Consider the following 21,611-nt stretch of genomic DNA (forward strand, 5'->3'; position numbering starts at 1 on the left):
ATTAAAAGTAGGTTGATGACGCGAAAATGTTACTGTGTCATTGTCTTGGTCTTCGTCTGTTCGTCTACAATACATAGGCTATTCCCTTTTTCTATTTGATGTGTATTTGATTATTTTTTATTTTATTTTGCATACATTTGTATATTTGTATGTCTTTATGAATTGAAAATGGAGGACCCTGTCCCTGGTGTAAACAAAATAGTGCCTTTCCTGGTTTTATCCTCGTAGCAGTTTTTGTATTGACCTATACTTTCTTTGAAATGTACCCATTCTACAAACTGTTAATAACATTTTCAATCAATCCATCTTCAATCAAACCACAACACTCGAGTCATACCCCGTTAAACAATCAAATGTTAGGCTTAAATAGCATGAAATGTTGACTTTTACGCCCCCTTGTGGCTGCATGTTTTTGGTTATTGCATGTTTGGGTCAGGAAGAATCGTGCTTGATTCTAATTTACCAGAGCTATACGTTCTAATTATTTTGTATTCAACCAACGTCCTACTTTATTATTAGCATACCCTACTAGAAAACTACTACTAAAAGATAAGTTAGCTGTCAGGGGTACAGGTTGTGTTTGATTTGATTGAATGTGGATTGAATTTTGATGAACTAATGCCAGTGTCCTCTTCCTCAAAGAACATCATCATCAGTGGTGGAAAAAAAAGTATCTATAGGCTACCGGCTGCAATGTAGAACTACACTGTTACAAGTACATTCAAAATGTACTTGAGTAAAACTAAAAATATCCTACAAAAGTATTGGTATCAAAATATACTTAAAGTAGGCTACCAAAAGTAGAAAGTACTCATTATGCAGAATGTCTCATTTCAAGTTTTCAAAAGTATAAATCTTTTACTCCACTATATTTGAAAATAGCAACTCTACAAGCTCACAATGAGTCACATTGCGACACATTATGAGCTTGTAGATCTGATATTATCAAATGGCCAAATTAATATAGGGCTGAGGTTATGTTAATGTTATGTTAATCCAAATCTACAAAGTAACTAATAACTAAAGTTTTCACATAAATGTAGTGGAGTAAAAGTACAATATTTGCCTGTGAGATGTAGTGGAGTAGAAGTAGGCCTACTGGAAATTGTACAAAAAAGTACAGTACTTCAGTAAATGTAGGCTACTTATAGTTATATAGCCTTGGACGAAGACTAGTGCCAGATATATCTTTGATCGAGTCTGACATTCAGACATTATGTCCATTTATTAAGTTAAATAAATGGTGTATGTCTGAGACTTACACCATTTATTTAACTTAATAAAATAGGCTACATTTCTGACAGTCTTGGTACAATTCTAACTTTACCGTGACACCATAAATAAATCATAATATTACATAGTATCATTCTCAAGCACAAACACACACACACACACACACACACACACACACACACACACGCACACGCGCGCACACACACACACACACACACACACACACACACACACACACACACACACACACACACACACACACACGCACGCACGCACGCACGCACGCACACACACACACACACACACACACACACACACACACACACACACACACACACACACACACACACACACACACACACACACACACACACACACACACACACACACACACACACGGGGCGGGTTTGTTTTAGTTGATCCAATCACAACAGCCGCTGCTGTACTAGTAGCTCCACCCCCGTCACATCATCGTCATCATCAGCGGTATGGCGGAACACGTAGCAGGAATTCCGTAATGTATCTCCATCTATGCGCGCCGCTCACATAAAGGTGTGATGTGGTCCATGGAGGCGACGCATAGGTCTGTTGCCCAGCGACCGGAGCAGAACTCGGGGCTTCATTAGCCAGCTTTTGACCATTTACCATTTTGGCGTTGATTCAAGCCTGCATACACAGCTGCTGCTAATAAGACTCTTAATTCCGTAGCGTCCGTCAAGCCTGTCAACAGCTTTTTTTTGACAGCATCATAACAACAGCCGAACAGCGGACGGCAGACTGCACGGTTTACAGACAGAAGACGGACGATCAGAACTATGGATTTGTTCGGGATGCTGAACTTGGACGAACTGTCCCACGGACTGTCCAGCCTGTCCATGTTCCCATACTTTGACATGGCGCATTACATCGTGTCAGTCATGGCTTTACGCGAGCAGCCAGGTGAGCAACATTATGATGCTAACTAACTCGAAGTGTTGGTGAATTGATCCACTTATATTTAGTTTAGTTCAAATCGATATACCGCCTCTCTGCAGGCTGTAACCGGTCTCCACTCTCCTTTATTAATATATTGTTGAATATTCAAATGTCTCTTCTCTACCTTCTGAATAAGTCATGCTGTCATCATTGCAGTGTTATTTTATTAAAAAAAAATAAGGCTTGTTTAATTTGAAGCCAAGCTGCCTCATATCGTCTATGTTCACTAGTATCACTATCCTCCAGTCCTGAACACTATCTGTTTAATAATTTAAAACTAAATCACCATGGTGCACACAGTTTTGTTTGGAGCTTGCCTGCCCTTAAGTAGTATGAAACAATGACTTGCTATAATAATTTAGCTTAATGCACTGGTTCTCAACCTGTGGACCGGGTCCCACTGGTGGGCCAGGAGCGTTTTGCAAGTGGGCCCCTAGCTCTGGTCCATATCTCTAATGCAACGGCAGCAAGAGCAGTAAGGATATGGACCAGAGCTAGTGGACCCCCAAATAATTGGCAAAACAATGATAATATTAAAAACTAATACTTAAGAACTTAACTACGGTATACTATAATGTTAGTTCCATTGATCGAGGTGGAACACAGTCGATTGATCATTAAAATAAACATGTTATAAAAATGAATGTATTTGGGTGATCCAGAAAAGGTTGAGAATCACTGCCCTAATGCATAATCAAAAATCAAAATGACCTGACTGTGGACTGTGTGAGAGAGAAATTAAAAGACTATATAAGACAAAGACAAGTAGGTAAACGTCTTTAAGTACCTTCCCTTATAGTAGTGGCCTGAAGATGACCCCGATGAAGGCTCTATTATAGCCGGAACGTGTCGTTTTTAACTTTTGCCTAGCTAAGCCATGACATTAAAGGCTTTTTAAAACTCAACTGAGCGGAGACCTGTTGTGACGTCTCACACTTGGATGTCAGCCCACTACTACAAGGGAAGGAACTTAAATATGTTAACCTACTATTTGAACCCTCTCCAATGAGCACCTGTTTTCAGTTTCTGATAACTACTGACCACGCTTCCTCTTCTCTCTATTTAACTATAAGTTTCAGCTTGTTCAAACACTCACCCAGGGCCATTATGTTAAGTTATTTTGTGCAAACTTGCTTTGTTAGTTACTGTGTGATTTCACTTCAATACTGACATAAACTACAATAACTAACAGACAAACTGATTAGGTATGTTGAGTGAAACAAAAATGCCTGCACGTAAATTATTAATCAGGTCTTGTGTTCAGTTCAGGGGTTTTCAACAGGTGGTCCGTGGACCACTGGTGGTCCGTGGAGGTATTGCATGTGGTCCCTGACCATGCATTTAGTAATGTAGCAAAGTGAAGATTTTGTCATTTCTTCCACGGAACAGTGCACTAAACGTCTGTGCACTGTTCCGTGGAAGTGCGTCAATGTTATCAGAATTACTGGGAAGTCTGAGGTTAAGAAATTCCACAGAAAAGGCAGTTAGTTAGAATCTCAAGAAGGGTGAAGTGTACCAGCTTGCCTGGTTGAGTCATCATTATTGTCTCCACCAGGCCGAAGGCATGTGGGGAGAGTATGTTTTGCACTCCGTCCGTCCGCGTGTGTGTGTGTCCGTGTGTCCGTGAACAGCTAATCTCGGCCACCGTTAACCCGGTCGATGCCATATTTTGCACACACACTCCCTGGATGCCAACCATGAACCTCTGCCCCAAACTTTCCAGAACGGCCTGTTATAGCGCCACCAGGAGGCCGCTTTGTGCAAAACAAGTTTTTCGATGCCATATTTTGCACACACACTCCCTGGATGCCAACCATGAACCTCTGCCCCAAACTTTCCAGAACGGCCTGTTATAGCGCCACCAGGAGGCCGCTTTGTGCAAAACAAGTTTTTGCACAGTACACCTACAGATTTTGTCCAAACATCACGCAAATTGGTACACAGTCTCTCTAGAGCCATTCAACGAAACGGGTCTTTCAGATTTATCAGACTCCATCCTGATTGGTTAAGATTGGCTTCCAAAGTTCACAGGAGTGCTCAGTTTCAAACAAAATGCTGCAAATCATGAACACATCGCGTGATTTCCGTGAAATTGTGCACCCACATTCCCACTAGGCCGAGGACAAAATGCCACATGAACAATTTCAACTCAGCCTCAAGGTGGCGCTATAACTGGCCGCAAAGTGTTTTTACCTCTAACTGCACGGATCTGTGGATAACCTGGTGGAGACCTGTGCCCGGAAGGGCACTTTTTCTAGTTAGGAAATGTTAATGTGCCCATATAATGTCATCATGTGCTATATCATGCACGTATTTGCCATTTTTACTATATATATTTATATTACTATTATGAAATGGTAAATGGTAAATGGTGCATTTATATAGCGCCTTTATCCAAGGCGCTTTACAGAGATTGTGCATTACATTCACCCATTCACACACACATTCATACACCGATGGCAGCGGAAACCATGCAAGGCACCAACTAGCACATCGGGAGCAATTAGGGGTTCAGTGTCTTGCTCAAGGACACTTCGACAGTAACTCTGGGGGAGCCCGGGTTCGAACTGGCAACCTTACGGTTACCATCCAGGCACTCTACCCCTGAGCCACCGAACCACCGAAAATAGTTATAATAGCCATAATGTATGGATGTAGATCTGCTAGTTGAACTATTTAAAATTATTTTTCAAGATAAAATATGGAAGAAAAAAAGTTTAGGGATAAAGGTTAAGGCACGCCCCAGATATAGGGCCACATGTGTCAGTCATCAGTTAAGTCCGTGGACCATCGATTGAGAAACAGTATAAGACATGGTCCCCAGGTTGATCCTTAGTCAAGGTGGTGGTCCCTGGTTCACAATCAGTTGAAAACCCCTGGTTCAGTTTGTTTAAACTTGGAGAAGCAATAACATCAAAAGCTCCACTTCAAATAGCATAACTCTGAAGTGTTTCAGGCCAAAGATAGGCGAGGTGCCAAGTGTATTATGTGATTTATGTCACTTCGATTTTAGCTGGAGGGACAGGTGGACTTTTTACTGGGAGGGCTGACCTTACCCACACATGCACGTGCACACACACACACACACACATGCACTCATCAGTCCATTGTAATCCCAGTATTCTATTTTTGAACATGCTTTGAAAGGAATCTGAAACTCTGTGGCCTTTAACCCTCTGTCCTCAGCTCCCATCTATCTTAACTATCTACACAGAGGGAGAGTATGAACACTAAAAATACTACTTCAGTAGTTCAGTGACACACAATTCATAGCCTCACATCACCAAGTGTGTTTGTGTGTAATAGCACATATAGACACTATAGACTGAGTATAGAGCGCCGCAGTCTCGCCCCCTACCAGGGCCCAGGAAATGATTCTCCGTTCATTTTCCTCATAGACTTTTCAAAAAGTATTTATTTAAAGACCTTTTAAGCGTCGTACAAAGCCAACTCTTGTAGTGACAAATCATAACAACAAACACAATTCTTTGGGCAAAAAAAAAGAATTAGAAGAAAAGAAACGGCAGGTTACAACACTTTTTTTGTTGTTTTTCTTCTTTGTAATTATTTGTTTGGTCCAAAATATTGTGTTTATTGTCATGATTTGTCACAACTCGAGTTGGCTTTGTCTGCGGCGTAACCGTCTTTAAATAAATACATTTTGAAATGTCTATGGGAAAAATGCATTTGGAATCATTTCCTGCGACGCTCTATAGGGCTTATAGTGTTATGAATGCTAAGGGACTACTTTTCAGGGGCGATCATTTGGCGAAAATAGTTCATCTGAGCTTGCAGATGTGCTATTTTCACCAAGAGATTTGATGTTGACAGGGAAAAACGAGTGCATCTAGTATAGAGCCCTGGGGGACCCCGGTCAACTAATACATATACAGATCGAGTTTGAGTGCTTAAATCTGTTTGTAGGTATTCCACTGCGCTCTGACCGTGGTATGTTATAGTTCTTCCCTAGAAAGGAATGTCACAGACTCACACGCTGAAAGTATTCCTCTCGTATCCGGTATTTAGTGTGTGTGTGTGTGTGTGTGTGTGTGTGTGTGTGTGTGTGTGTGTGTGTGTGTGTGTGTGTGTGTGTGTGTGTGTGTTTGTGTGTGTGTGTGTGTGTGTGTGTGCGTGTGCGTGTCTTTTTAAAACTGGCAGTCAAAGGCTCAATATGATGTCACAAACATGACTTCAGAGATCCACAGGGAAGTGAAGTCACTCTGTATCCCATCTTGTATATTCAATAGAGTGCTTCATCTTGAATTTCAGAGAGATGGAGGATTGAAGTAAGCATTATGTTATACTTTAGCTAATGAAAAATAGCAGATCTACAAGCTCATAGCGCGGTGGCACGCTATGAGCTTGTAGATCTGCTATTTTTTTTTAATCGTGAAAATTAACCCCATCGCCATGCCAGAAAGGACACAACTAGCATGTTATGGTTTCTTTAGCAACGTCCCTGTGGACTAGAGACGATGTCTACAGATATTGGAGATGTGAAATTGACATGTGAGGAGAACAAAATGACTGAGACGGAATGTAAACGAAAGACATACAAAGAATATCATTACATTTAAGTGAAAGTTTTGAAGAAGTTGTGAAAATGAAGTTAAACACTGAAGCCATATTGCTATTTCTGAAAATGTGTGGAATCTGTAAACATTTTCATTTCCTATAATTAATCCCTCTAGCTGGAGGTAAAGAGACGAGGGTAGAGAGAGACCTATGTTGGATTGAATGATTGTGAATGACAGGTTGGAGATTTGTTCTTGTTTTGAATTATACTGTACAGCACAGTGCCCATCTTGTTACTATAGCAACCTTAGAACAGGTTCTCAAAGGTTATGGGACAAGTCATGTTTATTTTGCAAGTCCAATGAAATTATGGTTGTCATAAAGAACTTCACAAAAAGGACATATTCTTGTGTGCTTTATGTAAAGTACTTTATAACACTTACTTCCCTTTGTCACGATGGAGAAACGCTGAGAAAGATCTAGGGTAGAGTGGCTGGATGGTAACCGCAAGGTTGCCAGTTCGAACCCAGGCTCCCCCAGAGTTGGTGTAGAAGTGTCCTTGAGCAAGACACTGAACCCCACTTTGCTCCTGATGTGCTGGTTGGTACCTTGTATGGGTTCCGCCGCCATCGGTGTATGAATGTGTGTGAATGGGTGAATGTAACGCACATTGTCAAGTCACAAGTGTCAACCACTTTGGATAAGGGTGCTATATAAATGCAGATGCAGCAAGTCCAGGAAAAGGCGGCTTGCTTTGGAAAGGAATAAATTAAGTTAAACTGCTTTAGGCAATTGAAATGCAGCCTTGAGCACTCTTTGCAGAGAGAGGGGGAGAGAGTGAGAGAATACTGGAGTCAGAGCAGCAAACTAATGGGCTGTGTTGGATCTGGTCTCTGTCACACTAACATTTGAATTGTAAATGTTTCTTTTCCAAATGCAAACAATGGAGTCTAACCATCCTTTTAGGATCTTGATCATGCTGTTGCTTCATTTGGAGCCTGATAATAACACTAGCACTGTATGTATGGATTTATTAAAATATATTTATATATAAATAAAAACAACACATTTAAATTCCAAGTCTCTGCACAGGGCATTCAGATACTGGGTATCCATGAAGCCCAAACCACAAGGAGTTGCATGGCGACCCATTGGTGTGGTTTGGTCCATTGAATTGAATCACTTGGGTCGACTTGGTTTCGACTTGGTCTTGTCCCGTCTCAACCCACAAGGGTTGAGAACTGTGATTTGGGCTTAACACTTACTGACTGTACGTGCAGGTTTATAATGGGATATAGGGCCCAAGCCTGTCACAATAGCAGTTTTGGATGTGTGGTCACAACAAATAGAGTGCTTTCTTTTTCCACAAACAATGGATTGGCACCAAACATTTAACCTTTCCATGGTTTCCAATGTGGGGAAAGAAGAATCTCACACTTAGAAGCAACTGGTGAAATTGTTGCATGTGAAAGAATATGTCCACATTATTCTGCTTTATAAATCTGTTATTCCACAGATTTTATGTGAGTTAGCATTTTATACTATTACTAGTGTATGTACTGTAAAATGATGCCGTTCTATTTCTTTATCGAGGCTAATACTCAAAACGAATAATCAAAATACTTTCAGTTTAATTATATTATTATATGGGTTGAAACATTAACAATATAGGCTGTAGTACTAATGGAATGTTTTTTTTTTTTTTAATTAAAAAGGGAAATCAAAGGGACTTATGTTTCATGTAGTATATTAAAGCCATTTAACTTTGCATTAGTGTAATTGTACCTGCAGTACCAGTTTAAAGGCCTGCCAAGTGGCCTCTTCATGTAGAAGAGCTTGTCAGTAAATGGAATGATGCTGACTGAAGGTGTTGTCAGTGCAACTATCTGTTACTATTTAGCCTAAATGGTGACCTAGTGAACCAGAGGCCAACAGCTGCCATTAGACATAAATCCAAACCACATGAACCATGTACTTAGTTTAAGTGTTTAAGTACTAAGTAGGGACCGGTGTGCCAGAGGGTTCTATACTTGGCCTCCTCCAGTTTTGGCTCTACCAAATATTTTCACCAAAAACGGTGCATATCTACAAGTCAAGCTCGTTGTGAGATTGTAGATCTGCAGTTTCTGCCGACTGTGCTGTGCGCCTCAGAATAGGGAGGCTAGTACACGTTACGGTTCAAGTGGTTACTTACTTCACAAGGACTAACTGCTTGTACACTTCTCGTGGCATATATTGTATAAAATTGTGTTGCAGTTTAAACTTTTTCATAGATTTCATATCTGTGCTGTTTGACAGCACTATCATCAGTGTTCTGGAAATTCATATTTTTTCTTAATTTGTTTACATATTACCTTTTCTATTAATGTTTGATTAATGTTCATGTGTTTTTTTTAAGGTATTTAACCTCTGCAACCCTCAATGCATGGCACATGAGCTTGTAGAGCTCAACTTTCAAACGCAAATGTTTAAAGGTTTTCACCTATGACATGCTGAATTACTGACACGTTGGGGACGCCAAGTTGAAAGTGGTTAAGTCTGTCTCACAACACAAGAGCCTGTGACTGAACGACTACATTGGCTCCACTACTAGACTATAACACTGTTTCCCAAACAATTGGTCAGGACACATTTGTGGGTCACAGACCAATTTTTATGGGTCACGAAACTAAGAAGTAGTGAAAATAGCTGATCTACAAGCTCTTGTAGATCAGCTATTTTCACTAGTTTGGGTCCCAAACATCTACTGTAATCTCTCTTTTGGGTCTAAACCTGAAAAGTGTAGGAATCACTGCACTAGGGCAGCAGAAACTAGACTGTTTCTTTTTTTCCTCCCCATTTCCTGAAAAGTAACGGTTTTGGACATGCAAGACTTCACTTATGTCTGACAGCGACTCATAACAAAGTTAAGAGTATGGACAAACGTGGGTTTAATCTGTGCTGAACAACAATGTGGTGTTTCTGGTTTGGTTACTACAGTAGCATGGTGTCTCCGGCTGTTAAATGTACAAACCAGAACCACGCCTAGTCCCTCAGTGATAAAACAGGAAGTTTGCATATCACACTGTAAACAGTGCATTTCACTCCTTGTACCTTTTTAAGTAGTGGTAAACCAACTTTCTTGATTCTTAACACTTTACTTTTGCTGATGTTGCAGGTTTGTGTCTCTAATAGACAGGTAGGCCATGTTCTCTTTCCAGTCGCCTCCAGTCATTCCACTCATCTGTACAGCAGTCATGTTATGACAATGCATTAGTTACATCCAACCACTATGGGGGAAGTCTGAACCCTCTGCATGCACACTTTCAACCTGGCCTCCCTATTTTTGAACACATCATTATGGGGAATAATGTCAGATCTACAAGCCCACATTCACTTTCTCTCGTACAACAATGTATATAGGGCTTAATGGTGGCACATGGCCGTGAAGTCCTATGAATAAAGGATAAGATATGCACATCCCCACAGTTCTTTAAAAACGGTGCTGGGCCAAAAATACTCATGGAAAGAAGGGAATGTCCACACACGATACATTGTATCTAGACTGCTCCTCTCCCATATTTTATTTAACCGACAAAAGCAACACATCACCCACTTTATGCAAGCTGGCCATAGTGTATTTGTTTTAAGATGCATTGGTTTGGAAAAGGTAAATAAACCATGAAGATTGAGTGACGACACCCACTTTAGGGGTTCAGAACCATGCTTTTGTTGGTTAAATAAAATATTAGAGTTGTCAGTCTATTGTGTGCCGACATTTCCTCCTTTTAGGAGCCCCATCATGTAGGAGTATGTGAAAATACAACCTCACATTCAATTGATGTTTTGCATGATACTTAGTTGGCTGTATTGTTTGTGTTATTTAACAATAATTACATGCTTATTGTACCGTAGTCTATTGTATGTGTTTAGATGTGCGTCACTTGATGAAGCTGTACTGCTGTTAGTGCTGTACAAATCAAGTAATTGTGAGAAAGGTTTACATTAAATCTGTGTCTTATACATGTCTGCTATGGGTTTACATAATCACGTCTGTTATGTAAAGAGATCTGCAAACATAGACAGATGGAAAGATTCATTTTAGCCACAAATGAAATCCCCTCCTCCCCCTGGCTTCTGTCTGTCTGCAATCTGTCTGTGTTGCCTCTCTTCTGTCAAATATCTGTCTATCGCACAACACCTCATTAAATCCTCTTAACAGGACAGTGTGGTGTGTAGTGCAAACCACCCGGTAAGTCTGTATTGGGTCCAGTATGTGTGTGTGTGTGTGTGTGTGTGTGTGTGTGTGTGTGTGTGTGTGTGTGTGTGTGTGTGTGTGTGTGTTTCATGAGTGGTGAGCTTTCTTCTGCCACCGAATTGAGAACATCGCCTATTCTTGGCATGCGAGATGCGACAATGCCGTACATCAAAGTTTAAAATAAATCATGAGTTACAGTTGGGAGAGGTTGATAGATGCCCTGGTCTGACAGTTCCTCTTCAGGAGCGTGATGTGTAATCTGGATTAAATCCCCTCAGATTAGCAGTTTGGTTTTGGTCATGTATTTGAATAGCTGCGTGTGTAACACTTGAGGTTTGTACCTGTACTGTTTACGTCAAGGGGGAATCCCTCCTCGGCCAGGGGAGATATTAGGCTTTTGGGCTTCCGGCGGTTGGGTTGAGTTGCTTTGGCCAATGCTGAGCAAATAATTTACTAATGTGCCTGATAGCATTTGTTGGGTTAGGATTGAAATGTGGATACACATAACAGACTGCTATTTATTTAAGGCTTTCAGTATAAAAGTAAAATAAACCCTCTTTTCACTTACTTGAGAAATGAGCTACACTAAATGGAACTATAATGTGTTGCAGTGGGTTAACTCATTCTTTCATAGTATAGATTTACAGCCATGGCAGCTGTAGTAGGCCTACTCTATATAAATTACATCACACACACACACACACACACACACACACACACACACAGTCATAAACATGGTAAATTTAACATTGGTTATAATGTAATTTGTCAAGGCATGTCTGCTGACTGAGAAGCAAGGACAGGATAAATGAATTCACACACTGTTTTAAGACTCCAAAGAACTTACTAGCTCAACATTTCGACCCTTTGCGTCAGTAATTAAAGTAAGTTCTTCAGAGCTATCTGAACGGTGTGTGGATGTTTTTATGATGTCCTTTGTGATGTCCTGCACCTGGCCTAAATACAGGCATAAGATGTGCACACAATCCGACTCCGTGTGCTGACTGAGAAGAACAGGACATGCTAGTAGTTATTTGTCTTGTGGCATTCTCTATCCTTTGGCTGACCTTGTATAATTCTAAACATAACTTAAGCACTGTAAAATGTACACTAATTCATCATGAATACTTGTGTAACACAGTCATTATCAGAGTCTTCCTATAATAAGGGGGCAGGGTTGAGTTGAGTAACATGTTATCTTAACTCACAGGGCCGACAGCAGTTTAACTGTGAGCTGTCTGTGGCGTGCACTTTGCACTGAATGTGTGGTCCAGCCATAGTGCTTCTACTCATCTTGTTCCTCTCTCTGTCTACTCCATGTTAACCTTGTTAATGTTTATTGTATGCTAGTTTGTAAATATTCTGTATGACAGACTGTTGTCATGTTAAAGTTCACAATAACAATGAACAATAGCTTGACTTTGCAGTTCATTTGCAGTTCATTCAACTCTTCAAAAATAGATGTATTACACATGTATTAGTTATCGGTGGTAACTGCTATAACTTAACTACTTAAACCTTATATACTTCTTTGACCAGAGTCCCCCAGGGTTCTGTACTAGGCCCCCTCATATATATTTTCCTCTACACCAAAACCGTTTTTCTTTGAACAAGCTCACAGTCACAACACATCACGACATGTTGATAGCATGTAGAGTTGCTTGCTATTTTCACTGACTGTTCGCCCCAGAATAGGGAACTAAGGGAAGCGAGAGTTCATGTAGTTAATGTTAAAAAGTCTACAGATATAGTAGATATATATGGTACACATTTCAGCAATCATTAATCCACTGTTATCTTTACAATGTTGACACAGTATTGCCAGTGTAAATGCTGTAAACTTGAGATAAAATGTGGGATTTGTACAAGAGTTCAAATTTCATAAAGCCTAGGCTCGTACTTAAATGTGAGGTGTGTTTGAAGCACTTTAACCACTTAAACCCCAGGACTCTGTACTAGGATTCCTCCTGCTTTTGATGCTAATTATTTTTCGCATTTATCTTTGCCCCAAAAATGGGGATGCCAGGGTAAACCGTGAAAGCACCCATAGTCATTATTGTAGTGGGCCGGTTAGAATAATTGTTTTGTGTGATTTCCGGAGTGACTCTGGCACAGTACTATGATCGTCGTCCAGACTGGGATGGGCTTTGTACAAACCTGAATTATAATGAATCTCCAAGACACAAATTCCATGTACAAATTCCTGCAACACCCATTCCCATAATGTTACCTAATGTGAAATATAATGTAAGTAGCCTTGGGGACCAACGGTTCCCGAGTCATGTGGCCTCCATAGGATCCTGTTTCTGTAGCGTGAAGTAAACTCTCTGGGCATGACGCTAGCAGGGAGTGGGGACATAATAATGATTTGAATTTATATAGTGCCTTACAAAATGAAAAACAATCAACCAAACAAAACGACAAACAACTACTGTATATTATGCCATAAGCCTGAGAAAATGGGTGTCTTTTCAAGGCAGCCTTTAAAGAGTCCAGTGTTGGAGCATGACAAGTCTATTGGGAGAGAGTTCCACAGGGTCGGGCTGACAACCTGAAGGCTCTGTCCCCCAAGGTTTGCATGTTCGTTTTGGGGCCACAGAGGAGGTCCAAGTCTGTGGACCGCAGGTTCTGTGACAGAGTAGGTTTATGGAGGAGTCCTGAGAGGTACTGTGGAACCCCCAATCCAACCCTTGATGCTGAGTGCAAAGCAGGGAGGCATTGGGTCCAATTTTTATAGTCTTTTTTTAGTCTGTCTGTCTCTATGTATGTTTAGGGTACCAACAGGGGGTGCTGTTGCACCACTAGTGCTGTTGACCTCCCACTAGTCACAGGGCGCTGATAGGACACTAACCAAATTCACCCACCTACTTGTAATGTGATCGCCTCTCATATCGCCGATCATAGTGAATCAGATTGTTTCTCATTCACTATTTAGAAAATAGAGTTTAAAATAGATTCATAATGTAAAAGATAATAAAAAGCTGTCTACAGTGGTTTAAAAAAAAAGAATAAACACAAATACATGATAATAACAAGCCGTCTAAAATGAATCCATGATCATTCTAATAAGCCGTCCTTTTGCTGTGGTGTTCTTGCAGGAGCTCTGGAGCTGTCCCGGAGGAGCCCGTTTGCGTGCTGGTTCAGTTCCATGCTCTTCTGTTTCGGCGGTGCCGTGTTGTCTAGCTTGATGCTGGCCGAGCCCCCCATAGCCCCCCTGTCCAACGGCACCAGCGTTCTGCTGGCTTCAATCTTCTGGTGAGAGACCTGGACATTTCAGCCCTATACCGGTCCACTGTGTGTCCAAACCTGACCCCGTCCACACTCCAGGTGCATGCGTTTGGTCCGACATACTACAGTCCGACAGGCATTAGTCTGACACACTACACAAAACCCAAAGCCACAGGTTAGTTTTTACCTCACAGGAAGCCACGGGTTAGTTTTTTTACCTGCCACGCATGTCTGGATCAACGGGTTAGTTTTAACCTGCCACAGGTTTGTTTTAACCTGCCACACATGTCGGGAGCCATTGGTGAGTTTGAACCAGCCACGGGTTAGTTGTAACCGGCCACGCATGTCGGGAGCGACTGTGTTGTCGGACTAATGCCTGTTGGACTGTTGGTATGTCTAACCAACGTATGCACCCTGTTCACTCCATTGTGTCCAATGTTTTGTTTTTGTTCTCTGCTCTTTCTTTAGTTCAGTCAGTGGTTTTCCACCTGTGGTTGAGGGCCCACTAGTTGGGCTGTGAGGGTATTGCAAGTGGCCCTGAAACAATTGGCAAAACGTCCAGATTCAGATGATGATGATATAACGTTGGCATAAAAGAAAAGGTCCATGGTATATTGTTCTTAAAAGTGAGTTTTCATTGTGATACTGCTAAATGGGAACTTGAAGTATACTAAGTTAATTCCATTGATCCTAGCTGGAACATTATCGATTAATTGAACATGCTCTGAAAATGCACGCTGCCCACCCATGTCAGTTCTCTCAGGATAAACGAACTCTCCTGATTCGATGTACTGACCTGGAAATGGTCTGATTACTGAACTGCACTGACCTGCTGCAACTGGGCAATTCTGTTATTTTTTGGGGTTATTTTATTTTTACTTGCCGTGCTTCTATGACCTTGCAGGCATATACAAAGGCAAAAAAGATGTAATTTAGGTGGCATATTATGTAGACATGGCATTCTATAGTGTATTCTTATAGTTTCATTGTGCAGATATTCTACTATTAGACGGATGTTAGGTTCTTAGAAATATTCAAGGATCATAAGTAAGGTATGTATTTGATGTATTACCGTGTGGTGTTCTTGCTTACTGTAAATCACTCTAGATTAAGAGCGTCTGCAAAATTGTAATTTGCATTGTGAGTCATTGGTGTGCACTGGGCTTTACATAAGTCGAAATCTGAGTACTTTTTCCACGTCTCATTTTAGTATAATTGACATTTTATGACCAATTTAGTTCCTTTCTCCACCAGGAGCAGTATTCAGCTTTACTCGTTTTTGTACTGCTTTTACTCTTTAAAAAGAGTGAACTAAATCCACCACTGCTTTGACTTTCTTTAATGTGAGGCCATTTAGGGAGAGAGAAGTTCAATGAGCTTCACAACCAAATATATGAGGCTTTAGCTCCCTCTTCTGGTGATAAATGGTACTTCTCAAGGATCTCTGCTGGAAAGAACTGTTAAATGTACAGAATGATGTACTGTCAACATAAGGTGCTGAAACGATGTGCTCACTGGTACATATTCTTTGTACACAGTATGGGTGGGTAATAAAAAAAAGAAAACTTGTCACAGACTATATATTGCTACCTTTTATCCTAGTACCTATCTCTCTTCTTTTAATGAGATGATCCATTCTGTGTGTGTCTGTCAGGTACCTGGTGTTCTACTGCCCCCTGGACCTGGTTTACTGCACTGCGGCACTGCTTCCTCTCAGGCTGGTGCTGACAGGCATGAAGGAAGTGACACGCACTTGGAAGGTCCTCGGAGGCGTCCTCATGGCCCACGGCAAATACCAGGACAGCCTGCTGGTCATGATCACCATCGGATGGGCCAAAGGTGTGTGGTTTACCTTGAAGTGGTCTTTACTGTTGACTAACGTCAACTTCAAAGGAAAAGAGTGCGCTGTTTTTCCTTTTGCCGATGGGTACCCAGATTGACCTTGAAGCAACGTCAGTTATCGGTGGTGGGAAAACGGACTCGAATGTTAAAAGTAAAAGTCTGGAATTCAAAATGTACTTGAGTGAAAGTACAAAAGTATTGAAAATAACTCATTGTGCATTATTGTGCACAATGAGTTTTTATTATTGTTTTGAAAAAGCTGATCTACAAGCTCACAATGTTTCGCAATTGCCTGCAACACATTGTGATCTTGTAGATCGGCTATTTTCAAATGGCCAATGAAGTGGTTAATGTATGTTATTGTTTTGTAATAATAATCCAAATCTACAAAGTACCTAAAGTTTTCAAATAAATGTAGTGGAGTCAAAGTACAATATTTGGATCCAAGATTTCTGACTCTACTGTTTACTAGTAGTAATAAAGGCAGAAATGCCCTCCGCCCACTGGATCAATTTGAACAGGAATGTCTAGCTCGCTTTTCATCTCTTCCAGTTCAATCAAGAGGGAGAGTTTAACTCTCAGACCGCTGACACACATGAACGTAGGCAGTGCATAATGTTTACGTTATTAGAAAGTTTCGTTTGCTCTCCATCATCCCTTTGAAGCCATGGCATTCCATAGCCTGTGGAGACTGATAGTCACTACTTCTGTAAAAAACAAACTGCCGCAAAAAACTACATTTGATGTCTCCTCGCCACATCTGGCTTGGGGAGCCTCCTGTCTCCTTGCTCTCTGCTCCTCCAAAAGCAAATTAAGTTTTGGGACGCAAACTATTTCCGGGTCACGCTGGAGGACGGAGGAGTATTTGAGTATTGGCATTTCGCTAATGTGTTTCTCTCTCTCCCTTCACAAGGTGCTGGCGGGGGGCTGATAAGTAACTTTGAGCAGCTGGTTCGAGGAGTCTGGAAGCCGGAGACCAACGAACTCCTCAAAATGTCCTAGTAAGTTCTCAGCATTACAGACGGGGAGAGATTGGCCCGCATGGAAGAAATTACATGTGTGCATGTGTGATGCCAAGCTTTGTAGACGAAACATTCAGTAGAGATATGGCACGCTTGACTCTCAAGAAAAAGAAAATATTGCACTTAATATTAAAAAGCTTGCCGACCCTTTGGACACAGCTGCCTTAACATCGTGGTTGTTGGTTTTTTTCAGCCCGACCAAGATCACCCTGATAGGGGCAGTGTTGTTTGCCCTGCAGCAGACCAACTACCTGCCACTCCAGAAACACCATCTGATGTTGATCTACACCGTCTTCACTGTGGTCAACAAGGTATGTTGCACACTGTCACATACAATATAGTATACCACTGGCACTGAGGAGCCAGATACACTTCCAGGAGAAGGTTGTCCTTCATTTCATCCAGTAGTTTAAGATACTTAAATTCGTAGAACGTAAAGATGATGTCACGGACCAATACACTACACTACTCCACTACAATAATTTGAAAACTTTAGTTACTAGTTACTTTGGAGATTTTGATTTTGATTAGAAAACATACATTAACCACTTCAACCCTTTGGCCATTTAAAAATAACATATCTACAAGCTCATCGTGAGCATCGTGAGTAGATCGGCTATTTTCAAAAGATTTTGTACACATTTTGAACTTGTGAAATGGGACATTCTGCAATACCTTTTACTTGTAGTACTTTAAGTACATTTTGATGCCGCTTTTGAATACGGGACTTCTACTTGTAACGGAGTACATTCTACAGTAGTATTGATACTTTTAAGTAAAATATTTGAGTAGCGTTGCTGGTAGAACACAATCCTGTTAATAGCCGTTGGCAGACACAATCCTGTTAAGAAGTGTAATCTGTAAAGCCCAGTCCAGACCAAAGCTTTGCCTCGCAATGACTTGCACCTTGCAACAACTTGTGACAGAATCCCCAAACTGTGGTTTGCAACCGGACAGGCACCAAGCTGTGCAGTGTGACCCATTTCAGTTTCCACAGAAATATATGTGATAAACGGCAGACTACCTCCAGTAAATTGGACACATGGACAGTGACAGACGCATTCTAGGCAAGGAGCAGAGATCATCCATATTTGCCTATTATATTATAATAATGTATATCCTAGTCTTTTATGTCAAATTTGAAATAGCACTCTGCTTTTCTTTCTCCTTATTTGTTTATTTTCATTCATTTCTTTGCTCATCAGTTAAATGTTCTCAAATAGTTTAGAAAATTGATTAGAAAACTCCACTGGCAAGATATCGATAAGTCATCGGTAATCTGTGGTCAAAATGTAGTTATTGGCATCGGACCCAAAACAGCAGGCATTGGTCGGGCTCTAATTAACAGTGTGTCATTCCTTAGCACTGCAGCTGTGACAAGGACCATTTCAGAGCACATTTCTCATAACTTCAGTCTAAGAAATGTTTTGGTCCTGAACTCACTCTAATCATGTGGTATTGCCCCAAGTCTTATCTTCTAAATAACCTTCCACCCTGTGTTTTTGTAGTTGTATCAACGGTGACTCACATTAGCTGGGTATTACCCATAGGGCCGGGGCTTTTGCATCATTTTCATCGGCTTGCATCATTCCCTCTGCTCTCTCTTCTCTGGTAGACCTGTGCTCTTGAATGAAACACTGATAAATCTACCATGTCTTCTGTTAGCCACCCCCCCCCCCCCAAACTCTGATCTGTCAAATTAATGAACAGACATTTCATCACATCCAACACTTGTTTCCCCACCTATTTTGTTGTTTTTTGTGTAACGTTCCGCAACCATCAGCAGTCATGATTGCAGCAGTGTCAAGGAGTGTGTGTGTATGTAAAATACGGAATGAACACGTGGAATGTGAAACTGCCCTTATCGTCTCCAGTGGGAAGAAGGCTCCTCAAAGTCCAAAGTCCTGCTAGGTGGACACTCCTGTCTGTGCATTGTTTTCAAGCTCCTAGTGTTGGGAGTGCAGACTGTCCTTGATAGTATGATAGTTCAGCCAGGACAGGGAATGCATATGATAGGAGCAAAATAGATAGATATTATGATTTATTAACCAGCTCATTGGCCTTGTGATTAGAGTGTCCGCCTTGAGATTGGGAGGCCGGGGTTCAATCCCCGGCTGAGTCATACCACGCCCACGGACTATAAAAATGGTGATGCACTCTGCATCAAGGGTTGGATCGGGGGCAAGTCCCTGTGACATACTAGCGTTATTGTCCACGGAGTGTACATCAAGCCGTCATGCTACAGAAACAGGAAATATGCTCCTGACCTCTGGGTCTTGGGCCACATGGCTCTACTTAATTTCTTAAACTTATCAGACTGTCATCCAATACACATACAGTAATAAATATGCAACCTTGGCATGGCAAGAACAGAATTACAATGACTACTCCAACTCTCTCTGACACACACACACACACACGCACATGGCAGTTGGGTAGGCCGTAGAGGAGTGGCTGTGTGTGAATCGGAATGTCGCAGTTTGATCCCTGGCCCGCCCAGGCTGTGTTGAAGTGACTTAACCCTCTCGTTGTCACCTTCCAGACCAGAATGATGCTGACGGGCTCTTCGGTGTCGCCCTTCGCTGTCATCGAGACGGCGGTCCATGAGACCCTGTTCGCCCGCGGCTCCTCCCCTTACGCCGCTCTGCCCGCCGACGACACAAGCAACGCTTCAACCAACGGAGCTGCAGGTCAGCACAGTCCAGCGACCGCCAATGGAGGAGAGAAGGGCTCCCCCAAGGCCAAGGGCCAGGGGGAAGGGGAGAAGGGCTCCCCCAAGGCCAAGGGACAGGGGGACAAGAAGACCGACTAAATGGCTTCTTCTCAGCTCTAATCGGGGTTCGAGACGTCGTGTATGACGGTTTCTTTTCTTTGGTTTCTTCAAAGTGATACATTTATAGTCACTGATTCTAAACCTTTTCTATCTCACGGACCCCCAGTTTGATGCATGAGTCTGTGGACCCCCGTTTTATACGATTATTTATCTCTGGGACCAGTGATTGTCCGTTTGGCTCCATTTGTACACTGAGCTACAGACCTGTTGGGGACAATTTTGTTCCCCAACTATCAATTATTTAGCCGGGGACCCCCTGGAACCCGCTCAAGCCAGGACCCCTGGGGGCTAGGAGTCCCTGCACACAACTCTGTGAACCACAGGCATAAGTGGCTGTTATTCAACAGCTACTGTATTTCACATATTGAGGGCCTTTTTTACTACCAAAAGAATTGGGGTCTACACTTTCAAAATGTTTGTGAATGTAGAAATTTGAGTTAGAAATACTAATTTCCAAACTAAATCCCATTGTTCTGATAGGAGAAGACCATGAATATAGTATGGCAAAAATATACCCTATGTCTTCTGTGTTCCGTGAAATGTTGAGATCGCGAGACGAATTCAGATGATGTTGTCAAACGTGTTTTATTTTATGGCATACCATGTATATTCCATAAGCTCTATGGCGTGAAGCTGTGATAAACTGTGATATACGACGTCCAACAATGCAACAGTTATGTAGCTCAAAAGTTTCTATATTTATACTGGAAGCAAGCTAATACTTTTTCTAACTAAATGCTGATGCATCCTTTTTTACCTCTGGGTTTTGGGGACACTGCTGGTCTATGATCAGGTCTGCTCTTTTCTGTATATATTCTGTTCCAATGTTTCCTGCTCTGAAATGATTCAAAGCATTTTTTTTTCACAAGAGAGATATTATATATTCTACAACTATTCAGGTGGTTTAGTCTATTTATGCGCGAAGAATTGCACTCATGAATGTGTGGATGTAAAGACTTGAACATTGGAATGCTGTTCTTTCTGCTGTATTGGGTTTGTTGTGTGGATGCTAAAGGGAAATCGGGAGAGAAAACGGGTTCACATGCGCAATAAAAATGTGTTGACGTGATTTTCAGCCTCTAGCGTTTTTTTACATAATACACTTTACACTACAGCTCTGCATCGTAGCCTCACACCTTCAAGCATTAGACATAAGGACAGACAAATATTACAAATGTACATTATTACAATTAGCTTAGCAACTTTCAACCTGTTTTTTGTCTTGTCATTGTTGCTGAAAGTGTTTTCATGTTTAAATGTGACGATTGTGAGCTTATTGGCTATTTGGTGTACAATCAATGAAGTCTTCACTGACTAAAATACAAATTAATGATACAAAGATCAAGAATGTATTTATTTAACCAGTAAAAGCCACATTGAGACTAAAGTCTCTTTTACAAGTGTGAACTGGCCAAGAGAAGATGTAAATAATGTTAAACAGCTCTGCCAGTAACAACAAATACAAGAATAACAGGGACAGAATTAACATTTGTAAACACAGTACCCACTACCTAAGAAAATTCAAAATGAATGATAAAAGGATAAACCTATTGAAAGCTACAATCGATACATTATGTCTCGACTAACAGAGAGATAAAACTACAATAAAGAAAATGATGTATCTAATTTGGTGTCCAATCCGGTGTCTGCTTAAAGCTACTGTAAAGTGTTGTTGAAAGAACTTAAATAACTCCTAATATTGTGATAGTAATCATTGCTATAGTGT

The 21,611-nt window shown here is 41.2% G+C and overlaps 1 protein-coding gene across 1 annotated transcript; it reads left to right on the forward strand.

Moving 5' to 3' along the window:
* Window positions 1-1,730: 1,730 nt before the first annotated feature.
* On the forward strand, window positions 1,731-20,954 carry tmem38b (transmembrane protein 38B). The gene is made up of 6 exons (XM_083793111.1): window positions 1,731-2,172; window positions 14,059-14,215; window positions 15,843-16,027; window positions 16,944-17,031; window positions 17,246-17,363; window positions 19,595-20,954. The coding sequence occupies exons 1-6, from the start codon at window positions 2,049-2,051 to the stop codon at window positions 19,862-19,864; spliced, it is 942 nt and encodes a 313-aa protein (XP_083649237.1). The 5' UTR covers window positions 1,731-2,048; the 3' UTR covers window positions 19,865-20,954.
* Window positions 20,955-21,611: the final 657 nt, after the last annotated feature.

The sequence above is a fragment of the Protomyctophum parallelum genome (genome assembly GCF_964188405.1).
Source record: "Protomyctophum parallelum genome assembly, chromosome: 21".
NCBI classification, from domain to species: domain Eukaryota; kingdom Metazoa; phylum Chordata; class Actinopteri; order Myctophiformes; family Myctophidae; genus Protomyctophum; species Protomyctophum parallelum.

Coding starts and splice junctions, on each gene's coding strand:
- tmem38b (XM_083793111.1), top strand. CDS start 2,049: ATGGATTTGTTCGGGATGCTGAACTTGGACGAACTGTCCCACGGACTG. Junction 14,216..15,842: donor CTGCTGGCTTCAATCTTCTG/GTGAGAGACCTG, acceptor TGTGTCTGTCAG/GTACCTGGTGTTCTACTGCC. Junction 17,032..17,245: donor GAACTCCTCAAAATGTCCTA/GTAAGTTCTCAG, acceptor GGTTTTTTTCAG/CCCGACCAAGATCACCCTGA.